The sequence below is a fragment of the Anser brachyrhynchus genome (assembly GCF_964034855.1).
Source record: "Anser brachyrhynchus genome assembly, chromosome: 15".
Classification (NCBI taxonomy): domain Eukaryota; kingdom Metazoa; phylum Chordata; class Aves; order Anseriformes; family Anatidae; genus Anser; species Anser brachyrhynchus.
The window spans coordinates 15,337,215-15,348,778 of record NC_137733.1 but is presented as its reverse complement, the minus strand read 5'-3'; the positions used below and the strand labels follow the sequence as shown (position 1 = coordinate 15,348,778).

Genomic DNA, 11,564 nt, shown 5'->3' with positions numbered 1-11,564 from the left:
CTGCCCTCCTCCTCCCACTCCGCCGCCTCGCAGCCAGCCAAGAGCACAAGACAAAAGCCTCGGAGAACCTCCCGGGCAATTAGCGCTTCAGACAACGATCAGCAACATCCAAGCACCTCATCTGAGGAGGGCTGCGGCCGCGGTGCCGAGCTGTTTGGGCAGCTCCCCTGCCTGGCACGGGCACCCGCTCCTGCTGGGGTGGTTGTTGTTATCGGTGCTTCTCTGGGAAGGGGAGAATCTTCCCTCGCTTTCCTCCCTTTGGTAAAGCAGAAGCCTCCAAATAACTGTAATTTCACTCGGTTTTTGTACACGGATCTGGCTGTGAACAGGGCCCTGCCAGCAGCGAGCTGTGCCTTGGCCAGGCCAGCAGCGGTGCCGTGCTGGCGGCAGTGCCCCGCTGCTGTCCCCACCACGGTGCCATTTCACAGCCCGGACAGACTCCTCTGGGTCAGAACCGCCTCAGGAGCACCTCTGGGGATCGTCCTCTTCAAACACCGACCCTGGGAGCTGGGACCTAACCCATCCAGCTCTTACCTCTGACGGCCAGCACGATGGCTCCAAGGACCATGATGAGCGTCTGCAGCGTGTCGGTGTAGATGACGGCCGCCAACCCCCCTGCAGGGAGCAAGGCACAGCTCTGTGAGCGCCCCTCGGGCTCGGCTCAGCCATGCAGCCCCAGTAAATGCACCCACGCTCGCAGGGACGCACGCGCCTGGCTCCGGCTTGGCCCTTCTAGCACCACAGCTATGGGGCAGTGGCCCCTGGGGAGCAGGGGAGCACGGCCAGGGGACACGTCCCCATGTCCCCACGCAGCTGGGAGGACACAGGAGAGCCCCAACCCCTGGCCCTTTGCATGCTCCAGCAGCAGAGGACGCTCAGGACACCCATCCATCGCCCATCCCACCTCTCCATAACACTGCACCCTTGGCATAACACTGCATCCTTGGCATGCCCCTCGGCTCTTTCCCCCAATTTTTTTAAATTTTTCCAGCACGTGATGTTTTAGTAGGGTCCCCTTCCCCACCCAGCCCACGGTATTTCTCCTTTCCCATCCCAGGCCCCCCCATCATTTCCCACTGCAAACCCAGGGCTCATTCACCCAGCCAGAAAGCAAGCGATCACCGGGCAAACAAACGCACCAAGAAGTAGCGGGCCCGCAGAAAATGGGTCAGAAACTGAACCCGTTTCAACCCAAGTCCCTGATTCATTCACATCCAGGCAGCTCAGGGCTGCGCCCTGCCCAGCCGTGCCTGGGATCCTCGGGGATGTGCTCGGGACCGGGGTGACGCAGCAAGCACACCCTCTGCCTGGGCTCACACCGAAGCACCGTGCTGCACAACGAGCCTCGTGGGCAGGAAAAAGCCGACTTGGGATTTGCTTAAAACCAAGGTCTTGCAAAACGCACCGTGTTTCGGATATAATTATTACGCTGTTTCCCATTTTGATGGCTGGGATGAGATAGCGAGGGAGAATTTATTGCCAGGCGTCTCCTCTGGAGCTACCAGGGAAGGGAACGTCCTGGCTGAAATAAAGAATGAAATAATCTCCTGGCGAGGATAAACGGTCCCGCAGCCCAGGAGTGGGACTGCAAGCCAGGAAAATTCACGGTATCCTTCTCCATCTCCAAGCTGTCATCGCCCTAGATCACAGAGGAGAGGTACCAAATAATCCTGATCCCCACGGGGAGGCAGGAAGCATTTTGGGCAACTTGGCAGGGGAACGGCAGCAAGTTGCACTGCAGGCAGGGCAAGTGGGAAGGAAGTGAGTTAGGTAAAGGGCTCATAGATCTTAGGTGCTGCAGTAATGGCCCTGTAATAGGAGAGGCACTGATTACAAATAGGTGCACACACAAGAAAGCACTTAGCTATGAGACGGAGGAGGAGCGAGTTCTTGCAAAAGAAAAGCTGTAATGACAAAGGAGAGCTCCCGCGTTGAGTCACTGCCCGAGCTGACGCTCAGGAGGGGTGGACAAACACCAGCTGGGTAGCACTGGGAATGGGAACCCCATGGTCTGAGCTTAAAGCCATGTAAATCCCAAAGAACAACACAAAAAAATAAGAATAAAACCAAAGACGGCAGACCGAGGGCAGCAGAGGCCGAGCAGCCTACCTGCGATGGTGTAGAGCCCCGTGACCAGCAGCATCAGGACGGTGGAGAGGTAGAGGTTCCAGCCCAGGCAGACGTGCACGAACAGGGCCCCCGAGTACAGGTCGGTCTGCGTGGGGACAGGGAGCAGCAGCTGTAACAGGCATCATCCTCGTGGCCGCGCACGGCCACCTCCCTCCTGGGGGCACCAGGAGGTGGCCCCAGTGGTGGTCTGCAACTGGGCCCAGTTGGGTGCGGAGGGACGCAAGGACCAGCAACATCTCAGGGCATCGGTGCTGCTGCATCCCTTGGGAGCACACGTGGGCAGCCCCAGCATGGAGAGCAAGGACCCCAGGACTGCAGGACCCCTCTTTGCTGAGCACCTCTGGGCAAACCTCTCCTCCTGGTTTTGCAGCTGGGGAAAACGAGGCACAGGCGATGGCAGAAGTTGATTTTGGTCCCAAGCGAGCAGCACCAGGCAGGACCTGAGCCCAGGGGTCCTGCACCCCAGCACAGACCAGTGCAAAAGCATCCTCCAGCACATCAACAGGTGCTGCCATGAGGGACGTGCCCCTGTGCTTGCCCCTCCCCTTTGCAGCTCCCCTTGCAAAGCCCCTGGAAGAGGCTCTGGGTTTCTGCTTGGCCAAGGAAGGACAAACTTCTGCTGCCCAGCAAACCACCACAGCACCTCCTGCGCCCACATCACGTCCCCTGGCACTGCCGTGGGACAGGAGGACCCCGAGCCACCACCACGCCTCAATCCATGGCCAAGGCCCAGCGGTCCCCAGCACTGGGCTGGGATATCGTCAAAGAAAACTCATTTGGAGGAGGAAACGGGGCAGGAAGAGGCAGGATGAGCTAAATGCACGCTGCAGCAGCTCCACGCCCTCGCCCGGAGCTGTGCCTGCTTCCCGCAGCCAACACTACAGCCCCGATCTGACGTCTGTCTTCACGTACATCCCAAAAACCACCCCGAGCAGCAAGGCTTTCCTGCCCCATCACGCGGGAGCAGTAGTGCAGGATGAGTGCTGTGCAGGCCTGGTGGCGCATCCCGCACGGCAGCTCCTGCCCCAGCTCTGCCCTCGCCCAGAGGCTCCCAAAGCAGGGCACAGGGACACGCTCCGTGCCGCAGAGGCCAGTGGGTAGCACACGTCTGCGCGGTATGAGAGCCTTTTCCCTAGCGGGTGAGCCCACGCAGGCAGGCTTAATGTTGAATAAATCCCAAACGAAGCCAACCAGAAAAGCACTTGCACCATGAGCCTGAGGATCCCAGTTGAGGGACTGTTCCTGACACCAGCACAGCCTTTCCACCATGGCATCCCAAGGGAGATGCTACGTGCCCTGCACACAACCTTGGCCACATCTTCGGGGGAGGCCTCACCGGCACCAAGAGGCAATTCACCCCATGAGGTCCTGCTGGAGAGGAACCAGCTCAGCAGCAACCAACTCAGCAGCTCCCCGTCGATAGCTGCCCTGCCACCACAAACACCACCCAAGCACAGCCTGACCCCACGGCACCACCGTGCAGCCCTACAAGAGAACATCCAAGGCAAGTCAGCGCCACATGGCCGAAAAAACCCAGGGGAATGCCCCCAGCCATCCCCCAACGCAACAACAAGAGGGAACCCAAAGCTTTCTGAGCCTCCCCAGCGCAGTGCCAGGCCGGCACCCTCCCCATGTCTCGTGGAGCTCGCCAAGGCAGCTCGCCATCCCCTGCCTGCCCGCTCCTCCTGCTGCCCTGCCCCAGAGCCCAAAGCCTCAGCCTGGGAGAAGGCATTTCATAACCCTTTCTCCTGGCTTTCTCAACGCTTAAGCATTTTTGCAGTCGTCTGCAAATGAGTCTAATCCTTCGCTATGAGGAAGCAGGAGGTATCTCCACCTCCCTTCCTCGTAATTCTGCTACGGTGGGAGAAAAATAAAAGCGCATGTGACTGAGTTGTTAATGAGACACCCCGAATACAAAAACAAGCTAATTAAATCCAGGCATGACCTATTCATAAAACAAGTCCTTTCAACTGCAAGAGGGGAGCAGAAGCCTTTGAAGTCAGGCCTCGTAATCCAGCGAGATCCCTGCCTCCACCGCTGACCTCACTTGGGAACTCGTTCTTACCCAACGCCATCGATGCCTTCCCAAGGAGCGCTGCCTGCAGAGGCAGCTTGGCTTTAACAGCTGGCAAAGCCAAAACGCGAGCAGAACGAGTTGCCCAGGCTCCAGAAGAGTCCCCAGGGGCTCCCTGCCAGAGCTAGGACACTTGTGCAAATCCTCGCGTGTTCCTAGCTAGGGGGGACGCGATCTCTCAGCAGGGTTTTGGGCTGCCCTGCCAAATCCTCGTCTGCTCCTAGCTATGGGGCATTGGATCTTTCAGCAGAGTTTTGGGCTGCCCTGCCATGAAATGTTGAGGGTTGGGGACCAGCAAATGTAAAATGCCCGCAGAGGAGAGATGGACGCATCCCCTGCCCATGGAAGAGCCACCGGAGCAGCAGCGATGCTCAGAAGAAGGGGGAGAGGCAATCCGTGAGTAAATCCAGCAACGGCAAGGAAAGGAAAAGCCCGGCTCGCCCTGGGCTTCGAGGTGGCCCCAGAGGGGACCAGAGGAAGCCCCAGCCAGGTGGCCACGCTGACACATTGCCCTGAGTCTCGCACCTTCCTCCCATGCTCCCCGGGGAGAGGACACGGGGTCGGTTTGGGGCTGGTTTGGCCACGCACAGTGCCAACGCCCCACGCGCTGCCAGAGCGCCCCGTGTTTTTGCAGATTCACCCTGAGCGGAGCTGGAAGCCGCGGTAATCCCCGTACAAGGCCGATTCCTCTTCTGTTGGATCCTGCGTGACTCAGAGGTGACAGAAAACCCAACAGCCCAAAGAAAGCACAGCAAAGGCTGAGAAAAGGCAGGGGCAGAGCCTCCCGGCAGCGCCAGCCCGGCTCCGTGCACAAAGGCTGGGAGGGATGCAGAGGTTGCCAGCAGCACAGGCACCACACAGGGTTCATCTGCGGGTTCTCCTGGTGTTAGGGAAGGGGCCGCTCCACAGAGATCTCCACCAGTCTCCTGGCTACGAAGGAACCTGTAGGATGCCCGTCCCTCCTGGTACCCATATGGGACGAGCTGGTGGTAGCGCACTGCTTGGGCAAGAGGGGTCGGCTGTGGTCACCTGGAGAGACTCAAAGATGAGCAGCCCTCAAATTAGATTTCCTTCTTTAAATTCAGATCAGCGAGAGCAAACAACCTCAGCAGAAATCCCACCCCAGCTTCCAGCCTCTCCGTGTAGACACCAGCAGGGATTCGCTTGGCTCCCAGCGCCCAGCGAGCCTTATGCAGGTGCTGCAGCATCTCCCTTCAGCTCCTCCCTGTGCCCACAGGAGCAGGGACCGGACCTCTCCCGGGCAGCACATGGGAGGAATAAGTGACAGCACGTTCCTGGGCATTAGGACAACCAGGGAATAATCAGCGTGTCATTGCCCAAACCTGTGAACTGGGCTGATGCTCCGGGAGCTGCCACCCATCACACGTGGGGAGCAGCAGCCAAACCTGGGCAGCTCCAGCTCCAGATTTCTGGGGGGGGGGGGAAATACAGGTGGCAGCTGCACCGACAGAGTCACCAGCACCGCTCCTGCAGGTTGTGGCCACGCTCAAAGCCCTGCATCAGCAGGAACAGAGCAAGGGCTGCTCCCAGCCCTGCGACCTGCCTTTTAAAATCACGACCGACCTGCCTTTTAAGCACTGCACACGGGTGCTGTGCCCAGCTCTCGGGAGGGACGCACGCGTCTCCTGAAGCCAGGGACATCAGGCCACGTAGTGCCACCAGCTCCGCTGTCTGTCCACAGCGGGTGCAGCCACTCGCATTAAATGCAAGGTGCACAGAAGTTGCATTAAATGAAGGCAAATGTTAGCACAGCGGCGTGCAGCCCCGAGCTGCGGGCAGGGAGCGCCGCTGCGTGGGGAGCCACGCTCCCACCCGGCCCTCCTTCCTGCAGCCAGCCCCATGCAAAAGCAATTATTTTTTTTTTTTTTAATTTGCAACCACACCTATGCAAAAAGCACTTTTTTTTTCCTGCGACCATCCCCATGCAAAAAGCACGGTGGCTTTTTTTGTCGTTGTTCGTGTTTTTCTGCAGCCACCCCATGCAAAAAGCACCTTTTACAGCCGTCCCCCTGCAGACACCCCAGGGCTGGATTCGCCCGCTCCGGGCGGTGCAGGGTTGCTCCTTCCAGCAGTTTTCTCCTCGGGATCGGGATCGTTTCTGAGCTGTTTGCTCTCGGAGTGCCTCCAGCCCCAGGGCTCCCTGTGCCCTGCTCAGCCCTGCTTGCTGCAGGCCTGGTGCCACCGGCGCTTTGCCCTTTCCTGGGGGAAACTCTTCCCCTGCTTACCAAGGGGGCAACGGGGGGAGGAGAGGAGCTGGGGCTGCACGCAGGGAACCATGAATGAGGCCAAAATGGGGTTCCTGAGTTTTGGGGATCCTGACAGCCAGCCATGGATCCATCAGGGCCCCCCCCCCCGACACGAGCACGGCCGCTGGAGCCACCGACACAGACGCGGGGAGCTGCAGCCAGCACCTTCCGCCACCCCCCTCCTGCAGCAGCTCCAAAACCCCAACTTTTTGCTGGGAGGAAATTGATCACGGGGCCAAGCGGGGGCTACTTACAGAGATCTTGGTGAAGATGGAGAGCAGGAGCGACAGGCCCGAGAGGTACATGCGGATCCTCTCGCCTCCAAACCTCCGCTGGAGGTACTCGGGCATCGTGAGGATCTGCGGAGGGAAAGGAGCGCTGGCTGCCCCGGCGAGGCGAGCGCAGGGCAGCGTCAGCACAGCGCAGGGTTTTGGGGGGGGACGGCGGTGGCACCGCAGCCCCACGTACCCCAGCCGAGATGTAGACGGGAACGAAGACCCAGGCCAGTGCCAGCAGGGCGTATGTCGCCTGTCGGGAAGGAAGCAGCAGCACAGCCGGGAGCCACACCTGAAGCAGCCTGGGCTCCCCTCCGATGCACCTTTATATCTCCAAACGGCCTCAAACCACAGGTATATAAGGCCACAGCAGAGACCCCTGCCTTCAGGAGCCCGACCACGAGCACCCGGCTAACTCCCTGAGTTAACACCAGGCAACCAAAATGCCATGTTTTTGCTGCGGGACCCAAGGACTTTGGAAGTGGCACGTGGGACAACAGCGACTTGGTGACCCTTTCGGCCATCCCCGCACTGGGGGCAGGTAGGGGATGGAGGGGAAAGCTCTGCCCTGAAACATCCTTCCCCCTGCGTGCAAGGACTTGGGTTGACTCCAAATTCAGCCTGCATGCACTGGACGTGATGCAGAGAAGCCAAATTAGCAGCATTGTGTTCGTTATCCCCTGCGTGACTCCTCCCAGGCCTTCAGTCTCGGTGCGAAGCTGCTGTGAAATCACGCTGCTTTGAGGCTCAAGAAACTCTTTTTTTTTTTTTTTTTTGGTACCACAACACTTTTCTTACGTTCCACTCGAAGCCGGTGACAGCGATTCCCCCGGCAGCACCGGTCCCGGCCAGCCCGATGAAGAGCCCCGAGCCCTCGCTGCTGGCGAACAGAGAGGCTCCGATCTGCGGGCGAGAGCAGGAGGTGCCGGTGGTGCCTGCAGCCACGGGGACACGGGCACGCCGGGCAGGAAAATCCCTCAGCACACCCACAAGGAGGTGCCCCGCCACCAACGCTCCCTTGTGCCCGGCTCCCCTTGACGTCCCCTTCTGGGTTTGGGGTGGGATCGCTCGTTTTGGGGAGGATGAGGAGCAGCCACGTGTACGGCGGTGGCAACGTGCCCTGCCCGGAGGTGGCCCTGTGAAAGCTGCCAGCCAGCAATGCAGGAAAGACCTACAACCAGTTTGTCAAGGCGATGCTGAAATAAGAGCAGGAAACAACGAAATGGGGGAGCTGAGGCAGCCACGGCTCCGTTGGAGCCACCAGAGTCCGCAGGGCGGCGGGGAGAGGTTTGTGACCACAGCGACCTCTCCCCAGGCTCGGGGTGGCCTCCAAGGAGACCCAGGAGAATAAAACAAGCTGGGTGGGCTCCTGCACCCCTCGTGTAATCAGAAGGGAAACGGAGATCAGGAGACACGAATCCTGCTCGGCAAGGGACACGGAGCCCGGCGGGAGGAGGTGCGTGGGCTGGGGAAGTGGGGGCAGGCAGCAGAGCAAGGAGCAACCAAAGGGGAATTTGGTGGGAAGGGGAACGGTGCCGGACATCCACGGTGCCCTCTACTTACTGGCCACCATGCCATGTCCCGGCCAGCAAGGAAATAGCCGCTGACGGTGTTCCTGTTCACCCTGCACGAAGACTGCGAGGAGAAGAGATCAGCAGAGAAGCTCTTCCCCTGCGAACCCAGACACACCACCAAGAAACCAAGAACCAAGTCTGCCAGACGAGAAGCCGAGAGACAGGAGACTGGATAATTAATGGGAGCTCGGCAGCTCAAGCGTAATTACACCAAGTGGCAGCTGCACCCCAAGCACCTGGAGCCACGAACGGCAAAGGAGGCACCCCCGAGAGGGCAGCGGGGAGGATGCGCCCGACCTGCCTCCATCCCGAGCAGACGGGGTGGCTTTGTGGGGCCCAGCCCTGGCCACGAGCAAACGCAGCACGATACGCAAAACACACAACAAATGCAAACTACAACTGGGAAATAAGAAGAGGCTTTCAAAAGATGCCACGCAGAAAAGCCAGCCCTTAAAAATAATTTTTAAGAAGAGCATTCGTACTTCAAATGGTTAAAGGAGAAAGGAGAAACCGAACAAGAACGCTCTTACCCATATTCCCACTGCAATGTTTAAGGAAAAATAAACCACTATGACAACAAGATCAGCAACGCTGAACTGCTGCGAGGGGGCGAAGGATCCGGCAGTGGAATTGCCCTCCATCCCTCCTCTGCTGCCTCCTTCATCCTTGGCAAAAGCCTCCCCCAGGCGGTCACTGAATCAGTAACTCGTTAGCTGCTTGGGGGAATTTATCATTAATCCAGGCAGCACTGGGAGCTTCGCTCCCAGCACTTCCAAAGGCGTTTGCGGACCATCGCTCAGTGCAGGGGCCTCAATTTGCCCCCCCTTTTTTTTTTCCTCCTGTTTCTGCATTGATCTTATGGAAGCTGCAGGCTGCTCCTACAGGGGGCATTTAATGTGCTTCTCTGGTGCAGTTTCTGAGGGCTTTCAGCAGCCCTTTTGCAAAAGTGCTTGGTATCGAGACATTGCTGGACAAGAAACTATCACAGCTTCTTACCCCTCTAGCCAATTATTTTCACGAAACCTGTAGGAATTTAAAGTCTTAGCAGCTGTTTCTCTTTTCGTGGTTAAGACTTGATCAAAAGTTCCATCAGGCACACAGGGACTGCATAACCTGTGCCTCGTTAGTAAAGGAAGCTGAAAAAACAGTAAGTTCGAGACTGAGTTCAGGCATTTTGTCCTGTACGTTCACAAGATCAATTTTAGGACAAGTGCTATGTGTATATATATATATATTTTTTTTGAGTTTAATAGAAATTGTTTGCAGTTTTACAAATCACCTTAGCATAAGGTTTGTTAACATTGCCCTTTGTAAGCTGTAAACCAAACCCCAATGTTTTTCTTGCAGATACTACCGATCTGGAAAGAATTTGCATTATCTCCCGACCAGTCAATTACTGTACAAAAAGCAGGTTTTTTTCACGTTCTCTTGAAGGATCCCAGAGAAACACCTCTAAGAATAGCTCGCATTTCTGGTGATCCGGCATTTTTGCCTCTGAGAAAAGCACACAGAGATTGGGTAACCCTGCAGGACCACGCTGTACTGGAGGAGTCCATAAAAACACGAGTGAAGTCACACGCGCTTTGCTCCATTCCAGCCACCCCACTAGAAAAACCAAAGGTCCAGCAACCCCGTTTTACGACCGCGATAGTTTCAAATTCTTTAATCCTAATCAATACAATTTTACTGCGCTGAATTAGCCCACGGTGGGGGGGTGCCGTGCTAAATCGGTGATCGAGCCCAGGAGTTGTGGAGCCTCAGCCAGCCAGCCAGGGCCGACCAGCAGAAATGCTCGCAGGGATGAAGCTGGTCTCCAAAAGCCAGCTTGAAACAAGCAGCATGAAACGTTCGAGTTTAAAGTTTTCCTGTATTCAGTATTCGTACTGTTTTCTGCATCGGATGCTTGGCTCACCCACCAACTCTCCAAGTACGTATCGCAAGGATTCATTAAGAAAACACACACCAATTAACGCGCACACCACTGAGATGGATCGAGGCGTTTCTCTCTGAAACCATCACCGATGGACGCACCTGCGGGTTTGCACACTTGTAGGAAGGATTAAAGTCCTCCCTCACTGCTCAGCTGGAATTCAGCCTGAATTAACACTTTCAAAGTGCATACAAGTGTTAATGCGTCAGCCTGGTGTATCCACTAACACCGCGCAACTGTTCAGTAACCCACCGTAACTAAAGTGTAACCAGGCGCAGCCTCGCATTTTGACATTTCAGAGAGACAGAACGTAAAAAATTAAACAATGCTCTGATGAAAAATAAGCGTTATCTGGTCAGAGATGAACAGTTGCTTGAATAAAATCTTCATCTCACTTGCTGAATGCACCAAGAAAAGTTGATAGATCTTCCAGCAATACATAAGAGGACTTGCAGTCACAGTCCAGGCCTCCGCTGTGCCAGGTGCTGTGCCAACAGACACCAGCCCCCCCAAAAACGCTCACTAATCCACCACAAGCCAAGAAGTTCAGCCTCCGAGAAGCTCAGAGCAGGCCATCCCATGCAGGCGCCCAGGGAAGTGAGGGAGAACAACCCTGAGCAAGTTAAACTCCACACTACGGCTGGTTTTGTTTTTTAAACACACATCCACAAGTTTGGTCCAGAGTACAAACCTCTGAAAAGCCATTTACCTGCGATGAGCTGGTTTTATCAGCTGGAACCTCCGGATATTCCATCCTTACGGAGCAGCCACCACCTCTCCCTACTAACCAAATCCCAAAACCATCCCCAGAGGAGCTCCATCCTTCAGGTAAACAAGTAATTCCACAAGCAGAAATCACAGGCCATAAAACCAGGCTTCGCACACCCCCTGCATGATACCCTCCCAGTTCCACACGTTGTCCCCCTCCAAAAAAAATAAAAATTCCCAAATTCTCCCAAGTCCCTGCTGTCCCCTGCCACCCAGCCACAGGTTTAGTTGCCTTCCACATAGCCTGAAGCAAAGCCAGCACACTGCAGGTGTGCTGAACCTGCCAAATTACACCAAATCTTATCAACACCTTTGTGACAGTCCCCAGAAACCGGACGGCTGGTAAAAGGTTGCGTGCATTTTGCGTTTTACAAGACTGCTCAGCAGAAAGACAGGCTGAAATGCGACGATGAGTATTAGGGTATTAAGGAAAAGCAGCCTCTCCTTGTCTGCAGGTGTTACGGCACAGCAACAAGCAAAACAGATGTTATCTTCCTCGCTGCCGAGAAGCCCGAATCCTGTTTACGCTCCCAAGTAGCACATTAG

At 56.5% G+C, this 11,564-nt stretch overlaps 1 protein-coding gene across 5 annotated transcripts in view; it reads right to left on the bottom strand.

Annotated features, from left to right (window-relative positions):
* The window catches only part of SLC5A10 (solute carrier family 5 member 10), a 38,744-nt gene extending 28,154 nt beyond the window's left edge, over positions 1-10,590 (bottom strand). For 3 of the 5 annotated variants that reach the window (XM_080556055.1, XM_080556056.1, XM_080556058.1), the window contains exons 1-7: positions 8,851-10,590; positions 8,310-8,381; positions 7,545-7,649; positions 6,940-6,999; positions 6,726-6,830; positions 2,110-2,215; positions 535-615 (exon numbers count right to left, since the gene is read on the bottom strand). In XM_080556055.1, the coding sequence (XP_080412181.1) occupies positions 535-615; positions 2,110-2,215; positions 6,726-6,830; positions 6,940-6,999; positions 7,545-7,649; positions 8,310-8,381; positions 8,851-8,961 (640 nt within the window). In that variant the 5' untranslated portion in view covers positions 8,962-10,590. The remainder of the gene's footprint in view (positions 1-534; positions 616-2,109; positions 2,216-6,725; positions 6,831-6,939; positions 7,000-7,544; positions 7,650-8,309; positions 8,382-8,850) is intronic. The other 2 variants (XM_080556057.1, XM_080556059.1) reach the window with 1 other exon arrangement.
* Between the last annotated feature and the right edge of the window lie 974 nt (positions 10,591-11,564).